Source organism: Mastacembelus armatus, chromosome 21, assembly GCF_900324485.2.
Source record: "Mastacembelus armatus chromosome 21, fMasArm1.2, whole genome shotgun sequence".
NCBI lineage: Eukaryota > Metazoa > Chordata > Actinopteri > Synbranchiformes > Mastacembelidae > Mastacembelus > Mastacembelus armatus.
The window spans coordinates 22,893,932-22,911,499 of NC_046653.1; the positions used below are offsets into that span (position 1 = coordinate 22,893,932).

Below are 17,568 nucleotides of genomic sequence, written 5' to 3' on the forward strand. Positions count from 1 at the left end.
TCATGTAATGAAATTTAGGAAAGAATTATTGCATTCTTTTAAACCTAACCCACATCAAATGTGTGCAGTGTATTGATTTAAAAAAATATTTGGTTTGTCTAGAAAGTTTTTAAAGTGACTGACTCAACATTAACAAGTTCAATCACATTTTCTCAGCACAGTAAACGCCTTATATCACTCATTCCACTGTATCATTTTAAAGTATGTTGGTGTCACTAGAGCCAGACTTCAGTATTTGAAGTGTAACAATAACTTTTGTACATTTTCTAAACCAGGGGTAGAAAGAGGCATAGATCAGAGGGTTTAGACAGGAGTTAAAATAGAACAGACATGTCAAAAAGGCAACAGATGAGGCATTGAACAAAGTTTCCTGATCTGCAAGACTGACACAGTAATAAGGACAGAAACAAATGATAAAGACGCCTACAACAACACCAAGAGTCCTGGCTGCTTTGACTTCAGATTTTTTAGCAGTTACTTTCCTTGAACCCTGGACTGTGACAGTTGTAATGTGAGACCTCATGGCACGAGCCTGAGACACAGCCACCACAAACACTCTCATATACAGAACCACAATAACAGTAATGGGAAGAATGAAGTAAATAAAAAAGCCTACTACTTGTTCACTTAACGAAATAATTATCACACACTCTCCAACACATGAATTATATTGGCCTGGTTGTTTCAGATTATCTTTAAAAAACACAATGAAACAGAAGAGAGAACAGATCCAACAGAGACAAACACAGACTTGAACTCTTTTTTGAGTGACTCTGATGGAGTAATGCAGAGGGTCACAAATAGCCACATAACGGTCAATGGATATAAGAGTCATGTTTCCTACTGCTGAAAAAGTTATAATGTAATCTATACACCAACACAGAACACACATGAAGTCACCAATGTACCAGCAGCCGTCTATCAACATACTTTGAAACAACAGGAGGAAGCCCACGAAGAAATCTGAGACAGCCAGAGAGAGGATGAGGGAATTGGTGGGAGTGTGGAGCTGCCTGGAGAGGAAAGACAGCAACATACTCATTGTTTGTAGTATTGATTATCATTAAAGATAAAGATATAAGCAGCTCAAATAACAAATTCAACAGCACATAGAGAGAAAAAAGACATTTTTCCACTACCATGTCTTTGGCACAGCTACTAGACTACTGTAGTGATGAAATATGTGTCTACTTGAAGTGTGAGATGGAGATGATGACCAACAGGTTGAGAGCTGCAGTGAGCAGAGAGATAAAGGACAGTATCATGTAAATCAGCACAGTGTCAGAGAGAGGACGCTTTGGCTTCACACAGGAAGTGTTTAGCTGTGGAAAGCAGAGTTCAGTTTCCTCCATCAGAGAGAGGAGAGGAGACACTGCTGAGCTCTGACAACTCTCCAGCTAATTTGTTCCTCCTCTGACATCTTCTCCTAATTACTGAACTAATGTCCCTCCTCCTTGTCAGTCTGACATTGTTGTAACACACTCTGGGAAAATGCAAACATGTTCTCATACAAGGACAGGACACACTGATAATACTTCACAAAATCTCACTATTGGACACTAAAGTTACCCCTTATTGTCAGTATGAGATACAACAGAGTACTCCTACAAAAATAAAGGGTTAAGGTCTAAGGACCAAACTACACATTTTGTGCCATATAAAAATTGTTCAAAGTGCTGGTTTACGTTTTGTATTAACATTCTTCTTGGTTTAAAATACATGTATGCTTCATACAGATGCTGAAGGGCACTAGGGCTGCACTGATTACACGACTAAATCGATTAATTCGATTACAAAATATCGCTGAGGCAAATTCTCTGCTTCAACTATTCGTTTAATTACTATAACTTGTGTCATTGGAACTCCTATGCATAGGGATCAGTGTTCCACACGGACCGTAATCACTGTTCAATCACATTTCCGTATCAAAAGTTGGAGCTACGGCAGAGTGAAACTGTCTGTAAAAGGCAGAAAATGTCCAAAGTTTGAGATCATTTCAAACTTAAAAAAGATGACAACATGGTGCAGTGCTTGTATTGTAAAGCAGAAGTGGCAAAACCGCAACAGGACCTCGGCAATGCTTCAACATCTGGACAGAAAGAATCCGGTTGTAAACCAGACCGGCTCATCCAGCAGAGCTGACACAGGGTAGCATCATTTTAAGGTGACACGTCATTTACACATTAGTATTATTGTTTAAAAATGCAGAAGTAAATTTTAACCGATTACTCAAGTCTTCTTCTTTTCCTTTGGGCTGCACAGCGAATCATCTGCCTCCATTTAACCCTATCCTCTGTATCCTCCTCACCCACACCAACTATCCTCATGTCACTACATCCTCTTCACTACATCCAAGAACCTCCTCTTTGGTCTTCCTCTAGGCCTCCTTCCTGGCAGCTCTAACCTCAGCATCCTTTACCAATGTATTCACTGTCCCTCCTCTGAACATGTCCAAACCATCTCAGTCTGGCTTCCCTGGCTTTTTCTCCAAAACATCTAACATGAACTGTCCTTCTGATGTACTCATTCCTGATCCTATCCATCCTCATCACTCCCAGAGAGAACCTCAACATCTTCAGCTCTGCTACCTCCAGCTCTGCCTCCTGTCTTTTTCTCAGTGCCACTGTCTCTAAACCAGACAACATTGCTGGTCTCACCACTGTCTTGTCCACCTTTCCTTTCATTCTTGCTGACACTCTTTTGTCACACATCACACCTGACACTTTTTTTCCACCTGTTCCAACCTGCTTGCACACGTCTCTTCACTATTTTTCCACACTCTCCATTGCTCTGGACTGTTGATCCCAGGTACTTAAAATCCTCCACCTTCTTCACTTCTGCTCCCTGTAACCTCACCGTTCTACTTGAGTCCCTCTCATTTACACACATGTACTTTTGTTTTACTGTGGCTCAGCTTCATTCCTCTCCTTTCCAGAGCAAACCTCCACCTCTCTAGATTTTCCTCCACCTGCTCCCTGCTCTCACTACAGATGACAATGTCATCTGCAAACATCATGGTCCACGGAGATTCCTGTCTAATCTCGTCTGTCAGCCTGTCCATCACCACAGCAAACAAGAAGGGGCTCAAAGCTGATCCTTGGTGCAGTCCCACCTCCACCTTGAACTCCTCTGTCACCCCTAAAGCACACCCCACCACTGTCTTACAGCTCTCATACATGTCCTGCACCACTCGAACATACTTCTCTGCCACTCCAGACTTCCTCATACAAAACCACAGCTCCTCTCTCAGCACCCTGTCATACACTTTTTCCAAATCTACATTCTGGCCTTCTCTGTACTTCTGGCCTTCTCTGTACTTCTCTATCAGCATTGTCAAAGCAAATATTGTTTCTGTGGTTCTCTTTCTTGGCATGAAACCATACTGCTGCTCACAAATGCTCACTTCTGACCTCAGCCTAGCCTCCACTACTCTTTCCCATAACTTCATTGTCTGACTCATCAGCTTTATTCCTCTGTAGTTTCCACAACTCTGCATGTCTCCCTTGTTCTTAAAGATGGGCACCAGTACACTTCTCCTCCATTCCTCAGGTTTAGGTATACCCTGAATCACGTCATCCATGTCCCTCAGAATTTCTCCTTCTCTTCTAACTCACATCCTATCTGTGGGGCATAATCACTGACAACATTCAACATCACACCTTCAACTTCCAGCTTCAGACTCATCACCCTATCTGACAATCTCTTCACCTCCGGAACATTCCTAGCAAAATCCTCCTTCAGGATAACTCCTACTCCTTTCCTCTTTCCATCCACACCATGATAAAACAGCTTGAACCCTGCTCCTAATCTATAGGCCTTGCTACCTTTCCACCTGGTCTCCTGAAGACACAAGATATCCACCTTTCTTCTCTCCATCATATCAGCCAACTCTCTAGTTTTCCTGGACAAAGTCCCTGCATTCAAAGTCCCTACTCTAAGTCCTACACTCCTGCCCTTCCTCTTCTCTCTTTGCCTATGAACACGCCTTCCTCCTCTCCTTCTTCGACCAACAGTAGTCCAAGTTCCACTGGCACCCTGTAGGTCAACAGCACCGTTGTTAACCCGGGCCACGACCGATCTGGTATGAAAGTCGTATTTATGAATCGCATGTTTGATTTGGTTGAAATTTTACGTCAGATGCCCTTCCTGACACAACCCTCTGCATTTACCTGGACTTGTGACCGGCACATGAAGACACTGGATTGTGCCCCCCTGTGGTTGCATTTAACCAAATATTCGGTAGAATTCTCGATTCCAAAAATGATTGATAGGTGCAGCTCTAAGGGCATCTTTGTAGAAATGCAAAAGGTACTTGACAAAGTGTCAGTATTTGTAACAGGCTGGAAATACTGAAGATACTGTATAGTCACAGTTAATGGGGGCATTGATGGTTTTAAATGGAAAATGGGGACCTTTCCTGGTGGGCCTAATAATTCGGGCCCTATAAGCAGGTTGTTTATCCGGGTGAACAGGTTCGGACATTTGCTATTAACAGTTATCAATATACATGATGGATGTGCCAAGAAATCAGTGAACATTTCTATGGAGATCATGTGGCCCCAAAGAGGGGGTTATCAGACCATATCATCATAAACCTTCAGGACTCTACAACAAGACCACTCTCCAACCCAAGCCTAACATAGTGTGCACACCCAATGTTTTTGAAAGCCCCACTACATGATAGGTAAAATGCCATCCATCCTGCTGGTTAATAGACACTGATGCAGTAAAATTATGCTTCATGGTCAAGGGACAGCTCAAAACCTGTAGTTAAAATGACTGTCAATGTTACTGTTCAGCCTCACTGGTTGTCATGGTGTCATGAACTGCATTTTCTTAACTTCCTGTTTCTTTTATTTTGGAAAGGATCATGACAGCATCTAGTTTTGTTTCATTCTTGTTCTCTTTACGTTGACCTGATAAGTTTGATTGTTTTCACCTGTGTCTTGTTTTGTTTCCTTCTCTTTATATACTTGTGTTCCACCATGTTTCAGTGGCTGGGTTGTCTGCTCAACTGCTTACAACTGCCCACAACTGCTGAAGCCTTGTTTGACCAAAGAGTTTTTGTTTGCCACGCTTGCCTTGCTTTTTTTCCTTGTGGATTTATGTTCATGGATCACCTCGTTTAGTTAAGTAGCCTTTGTTCTTGTATTTGTTTTTCAAGCTCTTTCACCAAGTCTTGTGTTCTGGTTTAGTTCCCTTATGTTCGTGTCTGTTCCCCTTTGTTCCTGTCATGTTCATGTGTTTGTGTGGTCTGGTGCGTCTCCCCAGATGTGTGTGACCCAGACTACCTCATGCCCTGACTTCCCGTTTTCATGTTCATGTTTTCTTGGAGTCTGGTGCGTCTCCCTCAATGTGTGTGTGACCCAGACTGACTCATGCCCTGACTCTCCGTTTTCATGTTCATGTTTTCTTGTGGTCTGGTGCGTCTCCCCAAGTGTGTGTGACCCAGACCCTTATGCCTTGTCTCCTTGAGTCCCTGTCTTTGTCTTCATGTTCATGTTTTATGTCCAAGTGTATATATAGATAGTACAGTAAGGCTGATGGTCACAATGCATATGATGCTATTTTTTCTTTATGATAATTCTTATAATAGTTATTGTAATTCTTCACTATCATAATCTTTTAATATGGTTATACACTTCAAGATGGAAGAGGGTGACATGCCACAACAGCAAAAATCTGTTTGGTTCATATTCCCCAAATAAACACCCATACCTGGGTTGGGCTGGATCATAGTCCAGAGCAGCTTTTCAGCTTCAGTCCTGCCCTAATGAAACTGCAGGCAAGTCTACAAGGTTTTCAGATGGACACTGTATCAATTACTCTGCTTTGTTGAGAGAGAGACATAAAAGATCAGTGTGTTCCAGTATCAAAGAACGACCCTTTCTTTACCTGCAGCCACAACACAACAGAGTCAAACATCCAAAGTTTCCTTCAAGAATTGCTGCTGCTTTGGACAGTCTAATCACTAGCAGAACCAAACTAATGTCAAGTCCTCAGTACCCCCCAAACACTCTTTACACAAACAAACCTAGAAGACCTCATGCTCCAAACTCCAAGTCAACTAAGTCCTCATGGTACTATCAGCAGTACCATGCTACCATATCCACCTAAATATTCTGCTAGTCTTTGCGGGTAACCAACATTTATTCTGGCATGAGAAAAAGTTATACAGTACAAACATTCCTCTCTAATTTCATGTTAACGTGCTGATGCTATCACAGACTGTAACCACACAATGCTATGTGGGCCCCAGCAGGCCTCAGTCTTGCATCACACAATTGTTAACAACCAGGTTTACCTCAGTTTGGAGTCACAATCTGAACATATGATAAAGGTTTAGTTTAACCTACAAGCCTCAAGACAAACACAGGATCATGGTTGGACTGTGGACAAATTGTGCAAAAATGTTCAGGCCTACAACATAATCTTTGTTTCATTCCTCTGTAATAAGATGATTAATAACAAGAATTAACAAACTCCTACAAGCTTTACCTTTGTGGTGGATTTTCCCTGTATACTGAGGGAAAGCAGCAGCTGATTAGATCTGATGTAGGTTTTGAGATAATATGCAGCTGCAGTTTAGGAATTATTCAGTATAAGAAGCTGTGTGTATGACTAAAATTATTGCAATGATGTTATTTAGCATTTATACAATACAGGGAAATTTGAAGTACATTTAACGTTTTGGAAATAGTAGGATACACAGATATTACTGACAGAGGGTAATGCAGAGCTTATGCAATCACTATTCCTACAGATTTTTCTTTCATTACATGAAAACTGCCTGTTATTTCTGTTTTTATATTTATATTTATTTACATATCACTGAGTCAGAGAGAACAAACAATTGTTCTGCTTGCAGATAAAGTTTTATTCACTTAACCCACATTATAACTGTGTAGACTATGAATTTAAGAATTTACCTGGTGTGACTGGACAGTGCTTAAAGTATCTGACTCAACATTAACAAGCACAGTAAACGTCTTATATCAGTCACAGTCACTCCACTGTGTCATTTTAAAGTATGTTGGTGTCACTAGAGCCAGACTTCAGTATTTGAAATGTAACAATAACTTTTGTACATTTTCTAAACCAGGGGTAGAAAAAGGCATAGATCAGAGGGTTTAGACAGGAGTTAAAATAGTACAGACATATCACAAAGGCAGCAGATGAGGCATTGAACAAAGTTTCCTGATCTGCAAGACTGACACAATAATATGGACAGAAACAAATGATAAAGACGCCTACAACAACACCAAGAGTCCTGGCTGCTTTGAGTTCAGATTTTTTAGCAGTTACTTTCCTTGAACCCTGGACTGTGACAGTTGTAATGTGAGACCTCATGGCACGAGCCTGAGACACAGCCACCACAAATACTCTCATATACAGAACCACAATAACAGTAATGGAGAGAATAAAGGTCAAAATAACATTTGCAACTCGTTCACTTTTGCTGAGGATTATCACACACTCTCCAACACATGAATTATATTGGCCTGGTTGTTTCAGATTATCTTTTGATAACACAATAAAACACACAAAAGAACAGATCCAACAGAGACAAACACAGACTTGAACTCTTTTTTGAGTGACTCTGATGGAGTAATGCAGAGGGTCACAAATAGCCACATAACGGTCAGTGGATATGAGCACCATGGTTCCTACTGATGAATAACATATAATATAATCAAAACCACAATACAGAGCACACATGAGGTCACCAATGTACCAGCAGCCGTCTATGAACATAATTTGAAAAAACAGGAGGAAGCCCACGAAGAAATCTGAGACAGCCAGAGAGAGGATGAGGGAATTGGTGGGAGTGTGGAGCTGCCTGGAGAGGAAAGACAGCAACATACTCATTGTTTGTAGTATTGATTAGCATTAAAGATAAAGATATAAGCAGCTCAAATTACAAATTCAACAGCACATAGAGAGAAAAAAGACATTTTTCCACTATCATTTCTTTGGCACAGCTACTAGACTACTGTAGTGATGAAATATGTGTCTACTTGAAGTGTGAGATGGAGATGATGACCAACAGGTTGAGAGCTGCAGTGAGCAGAGAGATAAAGGACAGTATCATGTAAATCAGCACAGTGTCAGAGAGAGGACGCTTTGGCTTCACACAGGAGGTGTTTAGCTGTGGAAAGCAGAGTTCAGTTTCCTCCATCAGAGAGAGGAGAGGAGACACTGCTGAGCTCTGACAACTCTCCAGCTAATTTTTCCTCCTCTGACATCTTCTCCTAATTACTGAACTAATGTCCCTCCTCCTTGTCAGTCTGACATTGTTGTAACACACTCTGGGAAAATGTCAACATGTTCTCATCTGAAGGACAGGACACTCTGATAATACTTCACAAAATCTCACTATTGGACACTAAAGTTACCCCTTATTGTCAGTATGAGATACAACAGAGTACCCCTACAAAAATAAAAGGTTAAGGTCTAAGGACCAAACTAAATATTTTGTGCCATATAAAAAGTGTTCAAAGTGCTGGTTTAGGTTTTGTATTAACAGTCTTCTTGGTTAAAAAAACATGTATGCTTCATACAGATGCTGAAGGGCACTAGGGCTGCACTGATTACACGACTAAATCGATGAATTCGATTACAAAAAATGAGACAAATTCTCTGCTTCGAGTATTCGTTTAATTACTATAACTTGTGTTATTGGACCTCCTATGCATAGGGATCATTGTTCCACACGGACCGTAATCACTGTTGCACAACACATTTCCGTATCAAAAGTTGGAGCTACGGCAGAGAGTGAAACTGTCTGTAAAAGGCAGAAAATGTCCAAAGTTTGAGATCATTTCAAACTTAAAAAAGATGACAACATGGTGTAGTGCTTGTATTGTAAAGCAGAAATGGCAAATCGCAACAGGAATACGGCAATGCTTCAACATCTGGACAGAAAGCATCCAGTTGTAAACCAGACCGGCTCATCCAGCAGAGCCGACACAGGGTAGCATCATTTTAAGGTAACACGTTATTTACACATTAGTATTATTGTTTTAAAATGCAGAAGTAAATTTTAACCGATTACTCAATCTTCTTTTTTTCTTTTGGCTGCTCCCTTCAGGGGTCGCAACAGCGAATCATCTGCCTCCATTCAACCCTATCCTCTGTATCCTCCTCACCCACACCAACTATCCTCATGTCCTCCTTAACTACATCCAAGAACCTCCTCTTTGGTCTTCCTCTAGGCCTCCTTCCTGGCAGCTCTAACCTCAGCATCCTTTTACCAATGTATTCACTGTCCCTCCTCTGAACATGTCCAAACCATCTCAATCTGGCTTCCCTGGCTTTTTCTCCAAAACATCTAACATGAGCTGTCCCTCTGATGTACTCGTTCCTGATCCTATCCATCCTCGTCACTCCCAGAGAGAACCTCAACATCTTCAGCTCTGCTACCTCCAGCTCTGCCTCCTGTCTTTTTCTCAGTGCCACTGTCTCTAAACCAGACAACATTGCTGGTCTCTCCACTGTCTTGTCCACCTTTCCTTTCATTCGTGCTGACACTCTTTTGTCACACATCACACCTGACACTTTCCTCCACCCGTTCCAACCTGCTTGCACACGTCTCTTCACTATTTTTCCACACTCTCCGTTGCTCTGGACCGTTGACCCTAGGTACTTAAAATCCTCCACCTTCTTCACCTCTACTCCCTGTAACCTCACCGTTCTACTTGAGTCCCTCTCATTTACACACATGTACTCTGTGTTACTGCGGCTAAGCTTCATTCCTCTCCTTTCCAGAACAAACCTCCACCTCTCTAGATTTAACTCCACCTGCTCCCTGCTCTCACTACAGATGACAATGTCATCTGCAAACATCATGGTCCACGGAGATTCCTGTCTAACCTCATCTGTTAGCCTGTCCATCACCACAGCAAACAAGAAGGGGCTCAAAGCTGATCCTTGGTGCAGTCCCACCTCCACCTTGAACTCCTCTGTCACCTCTGCAGCACACCTCACCACTGTCTTACAGCTCTCATACATGTCCTGCACCACTCGAACATACTTCTCTGTCACTCCAGACTTCCTCATACAAAACCACAGCTCCTCTGTCAGCACCCTGTCATACGCTTTTTCCAAATCTACAAAGACACAATGCAGCTCTTTCTGGCCTTCTCTGTACTTCTCCATCAGCATTCTCAAAGCAAATATTGCATCTGTGGCTCTCTTTCTTGGCATGAAACCATACTGCTGCTCACAAATGCTCACTTCTGACCTCAGCCTAGCCTCCACTGCTCTTTCCCATAACTTCATTGTGTGACTCATCAGTTTTATTCCTCTGTAGTTTCCACAACTCTGCACATCTCCCTTGTTCTTAAAGATGGGCACCAGTACACTTCTCCTCCATTCCTCAGGTATAGGTATACCCTGAATCACGTCATCCATCTCCCTCAGAATTTCTCCTTCTCTTCTAACTCACATTCTACCTGTGGGGCATAACCACTGGCAACATTCAACATCACACCTTCAACTTCTAGCTTCAGACTCATCACCCTATCTGACAATCTCTTCACCTCCAGAACATTCCTAGCAAAATCCTCCTTCAGGATAACACGTACTCCTTTCCTCTTTCCATCCACACCATGATAAAAAGGCTTGAACCCTGCTCCTAATCTATAGGCCTTGCTACCTTTCCACCTGGTTTCCTGAACACACAAGATATCCACCTTTCTTCTCTCCATCATATCAGCCAACTCTCTAGTTTTTACCTGACAAAGTCCCTACATTCAAAGTCCCTACTATAAGTCCTACACTCCTGCCCTTCCTCTTCTCTCTTTTCCTACAAACACGCCTTCTTCCTCTCCTTCTTTGACCAACAGTAGTCCAAGTTCCACTGGCAACCTGTAGGTCAACAGCACCAGTGGCGGTCGTTGTTAAACCTGGCCACGACCGATCCGGTATGAAAGTCGTATTTGTGAATCGCATGTTTGATTTGGCTGAACTTTTATGTCAGATGCCCTTCCTGACACAACCCTCTGCATTTACCCGGACTTGGGACCAACACATGAAGACACTGGATTGTGCCCCCACTGTGGTCGCCAAGTGGTTGCGGTGAAATATTCGGTGGAATTCTCGATTCGTCAAACTACACAGCCGTCTCTGGATCACAAACACTCCACCACTTGGCGTATAAAACAAAACTCTTTCTCCTAAACTTTCAAGTTCAAACATCTTACTGATAGCACTAAAACACTTTGGAACTGTCTATTGTGAATGTTTAGCAACACAAAAATACATGACAGAACTAAATGCTGGAGTATCCTGTCTCCTAAAAGACATTTGCTATTAACAGTTATCAATATACACGATGGATGTGTCAAGAAAATGAGTGAGCATTTCTATGGAGATCATGTGGCCCCAAAGAGGGGGTTATCAGACCACGTCATCATAAATCTTCAGGACTCTACAACAAGACCACTCTCCAACCCAAACCTAACATAGAGTGCACATCCAATGTTTTTGAAAGCCCCACTACATGATGGGTAAAATGCCATCCATCCTGCTGGTTAATAGACACTGATGCAGTAAAATTATGCTCCATGGTCAAGGGGCAGCTCAAACCCTGTAGTTAAAATGACTGTCAATGTTACTGTTAAACCTCACTGGTTGTTATGTGCCTTAAACACCTGGGAACATATAATATCCTAAGTTGCTTTCTGTCCTCTCTTAACAATCACACCATAATTATCAGATAGATTAATATAACGACAATGACCAACAGGAATAGACTTATTCTAAATTCACAACCATTGTGGAGTTTTTGTGTGTGAGAGTCAGAGGAGGACTGGTCATCTGTAGAATCTGAAAGGGCTATAGATAGTACAGTAAGGCTGATGGTCACAATGCATATGATGTTAATTTTTCTTTATAATTCTTATAAAGGCTATAATTATTTATCATCTTTTAATATAGTTATACACTTCAAGATGGAGAGGGTGACATGCCACAACAGCAAAAATCTGTTTAGTCCATACTCCCCAAATAAACACCCATACCTGGGTTGGGCTGGATCATAGACTCCAGGTTTAAAAATTATGATCTCAGCAACAAAGGTTTGTTTACTTGACTTGTTTCTTAACATCAGTATAAGAGGATTCCACAAAAATAATGTGGTTAGGTCTAAAGACCAAAACTGCGTTAACACTCTTCTCGGTTAAAAAGAAACTTTAGCATCCCCAGATGCTAAAGGGGACCTTAGTAGAAAGGCAAAAGATACCTGTACTTGACAAAGCATCAGTATTTGTAATGGGCTGAAAATAATCAAGTTATACTCAGAGTTAAAGTTTTAAAGGGAAAATGGGAAGCTCTCCTAGTAGGGCCCTATAAAACAACAATTACCTCATGGGGGGATATATTGTGGCAGGACAAAGTTTAAAGGGGATCTCAGCCACAAAACTTTGTGTTTATTTGATGAATGACTTGTTCTCAGACAATGTTTGCATCATGTTTTGATGTGAAGAAGCTGCAACATGTCAGGTTGGACAGTCCAGTCACCAGCAGAAAAAAGTAATGTCAAATCCTCAGCAGTACCCCCAACACACAAACCTAGAAGGCCTCACGCTCCAAACAAGTCAACCAAGTCCTCATGATCCTATCAGGAGTACCATGCTACCATATCCACTTAAATACTCTGCTAGCATTTACAAGTACCCAACATTTATTCTGGCATGAGAAATCCTTTTTCAAGCTTGACAACAATCCTCTAATTTCATGTTAGCCTGCTGATGCTGCACTGCAACCAAACAATGCTATCTGGGTCCCAGCAGGCCTCAGTCCTGTATCACACAATTGTTAACGACCAGGTTTACCTCAGTTTGGAGTCACAATCTGAACATATGATAAAGCTTTAATTTAACCTACAAGACCTACAGTTATATAGCCTCAAGACAAACACAGGATCATGGTTGGACTGTGTACAAACTGCAAACATGTTCAGGCCTACAACATAATCTTTGTTTTATTCCACTGTAAAAAGATGATTAATAACAAGAATTAACAAACTCCTACAAGCTTTGCCTTTGTGGTGGATTTTCCCTGTATACTGAGGGAAAGCAGCAGCTGTTTAGATCTGATGTAGGTTTTGAACAAATATGAAGCTGCAGTTCAGGAATTATTCAGTATAAGAAGCTGTGTGTATAACTAAAATCACAGCCCTGAGTTTATATTTGTCATTCATCAAATACATATAACTTTAAAGTAAGTGTCACAGACCTAAACAAAAGAGAACAAACATATATTACTGACAGAGGGTAATGCAGATATCATGCAGTCACTATTCCTACAGATTTCTCTTTCGTTACATATGAATTGCTGCTTATTTCTCTTTTAAATTTCATGTAATGAAAGTTAGGAAAGAATTATTGCATTCTTTTAAACCTAACCCACATCAAATGTGTGCAGTGTATTGATTTAAAAAAATATTTGGTTTGTCTAGAAAGTGTTTAAAGTGACTGACTCAACATTAACAAGTTCAATCACATTTTCTCAGCACAGTAAACGCCTTATTTCAGTCACTCCACTGTGTCATTTTAAAGTATGTTGGTGTCACTAGAACCAGACTTCAGTATTTGAAGTGTAACAATAACTTTTGTACATTTTCTAAACCAGGGGTAGAAAAAGGCATAGATCAGAGGGTTTAGACAGGAGTTAAAATAGTACAGACATATCACAAAGGCAGCAGATGAGGCATTGAACAAAGTTTCCTGATATGCAAGACTGACACAATAGTAAGGACAGAAACAAATGATAAAGACGACTACAACAACACCAAGAGTCCTGGCTGCTTTGAGTTCAAATTTTTTAGCAGTTACTTTAACTGAACCCTGGACTGTGACAGCTGTAATGTGAGACCTCATGGCACGAGCCTGAGACACAGCCACCACAAATACTCTCATATACAGAACCACAATAACAGTAATGGGAAGAAATAAGTAAATAAAAAAGCCTACTACTTGTTCACTTAATGTAACCATTATCACACACTCTCCAACACATGAATTATATTGGCCTGGTTGTTTCAGATTATCTTTCAAAAACACAATGAAACAGAAGAGAGACCAGATCCAACAGAGACAAACACAGACTTGAACTCTTTTTTGAGTGACTCTGATGGAGTAATGCAGAGGGTCACAAATAGCCACATATCGATCAATGGATATGAGCACCATGTTTCCTACTGATGAATAACATACAATATAATCTAAACCATAATACACAACACACATGAGGTCACTAATGTACCAGCAGCCGTCTATGAACATACTTTGAAACAACAGGATGAAGCCCACGAAGAAATCTGAGACAGCCAGAGAGAGGATGAGGGAATTGGTGGGAGTGTGGAGCTGCCTGGAGAGGAAAGACAGCAACATACTCATTGTTTGTAGTATTGATTATCATTAAAGATAAAGATATAATCAGCTCAAATTACAAATTCAACAGCACATAGAGAGAAAAAAGACATTTTTCCACTATCATTCCTTTGGCACAGCTACTAGACTACTGTAGTGATGAAATATGTGTCTACTTGAAGTGTGAGATGGAGATGATGACCAACAGGTTGAGAGCTGCAGTGAGCAGAGAGATAAAGGACAGTATCATGTAAATCAGCACAGTGTCAGAGAGAGGACGCTTTGGCTTCACACAGGAGGTGTTTAGCTGTGGAAAGCAGAGTTCAGTTTCCTCCATCAGAGAGAGGAGAGGAGACACTGCTGAGCTCTGACAACTCTCCAGCTAATTTGTTCCTCCTCTAACATCTTCTCCTAATTACTGAACTAATGTCCCTCCTCCTTGTCAGTCTGACATTGTTGTAACACACTCTGGGAAAATGCAAACATGTTCTCATAAAAGGACAGGACACACTGATAATACTTCACAAAATCTCACTATTGGACACTAAAGTTACCCCTTATTGTCAGTATGAGATACAACAGAGTACTTCTACAAAAATAAAGGGTTAAGGTCTAAGGACCAAACTACATATTTTGTGCCATATAAAAAGCGTTCAAAGTGCTGGTTTACATTTTGTATTAACATTCTTCACTAGGGCTGCACTGATTACACGACTAAATCGATGAATTCTATTACAAAAAAATCGCTGAGGCAAATTCTCTGCTTCGAGTATTCGTTTAATTACTATAACTTGTGTTATTGGACCTCCTATGCATAGGGATCAGTGTTCCACACGGACCGTAATCACTGTTGCACAACACATTTCCGTATCAAAAGTTGCCGCTACGGCAGAGAGCGAAACTGTCCGTAAAAGGCAGAAAATGTCCAAAGTTTGGGATCGTTTCAAACTTAAAAAAGATGACAACATGGTGCAGTGCTTGTATTGTAAAGCAGAAATGGCAAACCGCAACAGGACTTCGTCAATGCTTCAACATCTGGACAGAAAGCATCCATTTGCAAACCAGACCGGCTCATCCTGAAGAGCCGACATAGGGTAGCATCATTTTAAGGTAACACGTTATTTACACATAAGTATTATTGTTTAAAAATGCAGAAGTAAATTTTAACCAATTACTCAAGTCTTCTTTTTTTCTTTTGGGCTGCTCCCTTCAGGGGTTGCCACAGCGAACCATCTGCCTCCATTTAACCCTATCCTCTGTATCCTCTTCACCCACACCAACTATCCTCATGTCCTCCTTCACTACATCCAAGAACCTCCTCTTTGGTCTTCCTCTAGGCCTCCTTCCTGGCAGCTCTAACCTCAGCATCCTTTACCAATGTATTCACTGTCCCTCCTCTGAACATGTCCAAACCATCTCAATCTGGCTTCACTGGCTTTCCCTCTGATGTACTCATTCCTGATCCTATCCATCCTCGTCACTCCCAGAGAGAACCTCAACATCTTCAGCTCTGCTACCTCCAGCTCTGCCTTCTGTCTTTGTCTCAGTGCCACTGTCTCTAAACCAGACAACATTGCTGGTCTCACCACTGTCTTGTACACCTTTCCTTTCATTCTTGCTGACACTCTTTTGTCACACATCACACCTGACACTTTCCTCCACCCGTTCCAACCTGCTTGCACACGTCTCTTCACTATTTTTCCACACTCTCCGTTGCTCTGGACCGTTGACCCTAGGTACTTAAAATCCTCCACCTTCTTCACCTCTACTCCCTGTAACCTCACCGTTCTACTTGAGTCCATCTCAATTACACACATCTACTCTGCTTTACTTCGGCTAAGCTTCATTCCTCTCCTTTCCAGAGCAAACCTCCACCTCTCTAGATTTTCCTCCACCTGCTCCCTGCTCTCACTACAGATGACAAAGTCATCTGCAAACATGGTCCACGGAGATTCCTGTCTAACCTCATTTGTCAGCCTGTCCATCACCACAGCAAACAAGAAGGGGTTCAAAGCTGATCCTTGGTGCAGTCCCACCTTCACCTTGAACTCCTCTGTCACCCCTACAGCGCACACAACCACTGTCTTACAGCTCTCATACATGTCCTGCACCACTCGAACATACTTCTCTGCCACTCCAGACTTCCTCATACAAAACCACAGCTCCTCTCTGCACTCTGTAATAGGCTTTTTCCAAATCTACAAAGACACAATGCAGCTCCTTCTGGCCTTCTCTGTACTTCTCCATCAGCATTCTCAAAGCCAATATTGTTTCTGTGGTACTCTTTCTTGGCATGAAACCATACTGCTGCTCACAAATGCTCACTTCTGACCTCAGCCTAGCCTCCACTACTCTTTCCCATAACTTCATTGTGTGACTCATCAGCTTTATTCCTCTGTAGTTTCCACAACTCTGCACGTCTCCTTTGTTCTTAAAGATGGGCACCAGTACACTTCTCCTCCATTCCTCAGGTATAGGTATACCCTGAATCACGTCATCCATCTCCCTCAGGATTTTTCCTTCTCTTCTAACTCACATCCTACCTGTGGGGCATAATCACTGACAACATTCAACATCACACCTTCAACTTCCAGCTTCAGACTCATCACCCAATCTGACAATCTCTTCACCTCCAGAACATTCCTAGCAAAATCCTCCTTCAGGATAACTCCTACTCCATTCCTCTTTCCATCCACATCATGATAAAACAGCTTGAACCCTGCACCTAATCTATAGGCCTTGCTACCTTTCCACCTGGTCTCCTGAACACAGAAGATATCCACCTTTCTTCTCTCCATCATATCAGCCAACTCTCTAGCTTTCCCTGACAAAGTCCCTAAATTCAAAGTCCCTACTCTAAGTCCTACACTTCTGCCCTTCCTCTTCTCTCTTTGCTTACTAACACGCCTTCCTCCTCTCCTTCTTTGACCAACAGTAGTCCAAGTTCTACTGGCACCCTGTAGGTCAACAGCACCAGTGGCGGTCGTTGTTAACCCTGGCCACGACCGATCCGGTATGAAAGTCGTATTTGTGAATCGCATGTTTGATTTGGCTGAAATTTTACCTCAGATGCCTTTCCTGACACAACCCTCTGCATTTACCCGGACTTCATGGGACCGACACATGAAGACACTGGATTGTGCCCCCCCTGTGGTCGCCAAGTGGTTGCGGTGAAATATTCGGTAGAATTCGG

The 17,568-nt window shown here is 41.8% G+C and overlaps 2 protein-coding genes across 2 annotated transcripts; both read right to left on the reverse strand.

The window, feature by feature from the left end:
* Positions 1-7,023: 7,023 nt before the first annotated feature.
* Positions 7,024-7,869, reverse strand: LOC113123003 (trace amine-associated receptor 7b-like). Its single transcript, XM_026294711.1, has one exon. The coding sequence runs from the start codon at positions 7,867-7,869 to the stop codon at positions 7,024-7,026; it is 846 nt and encodes a 281-aa protein (XP_026150496.1).
* A 5,687-nt stretch (positions 7,870-13,556) lies between these two features.
* On the reverse strand, positions 13,557-14,402 carry LOC113123005 (trace amine-associated receptor 8a-like). The gene has a single exon (XM_026294713.1). It carries the CDS (start codon positions 14,400-14,402, stop codon positions 13,557-13,559), a length of 846 nt encoding a protein of 281 aa, XP_026150498.1.
* Between the last annotated feature and the right edge of the window lie 3,166 nt (positions 14,403-17,568).

Coding starts and splice junctions, on each gene's coding strand:
- LOC113123003 (XM_026294711.1), bottom strand. CDS start 7,869: ATGAGTATGTTGCTGTCTTTCCTCTCCAGGCAGCTCCACACTCCCACC.
- LOC113123005 (XM_026294713.1), bottom strand. CDS start 14,402: ATGAGTATGTTGCTGTCTTTCCTCTCCAGGCAGCTCCACACTCCCACC.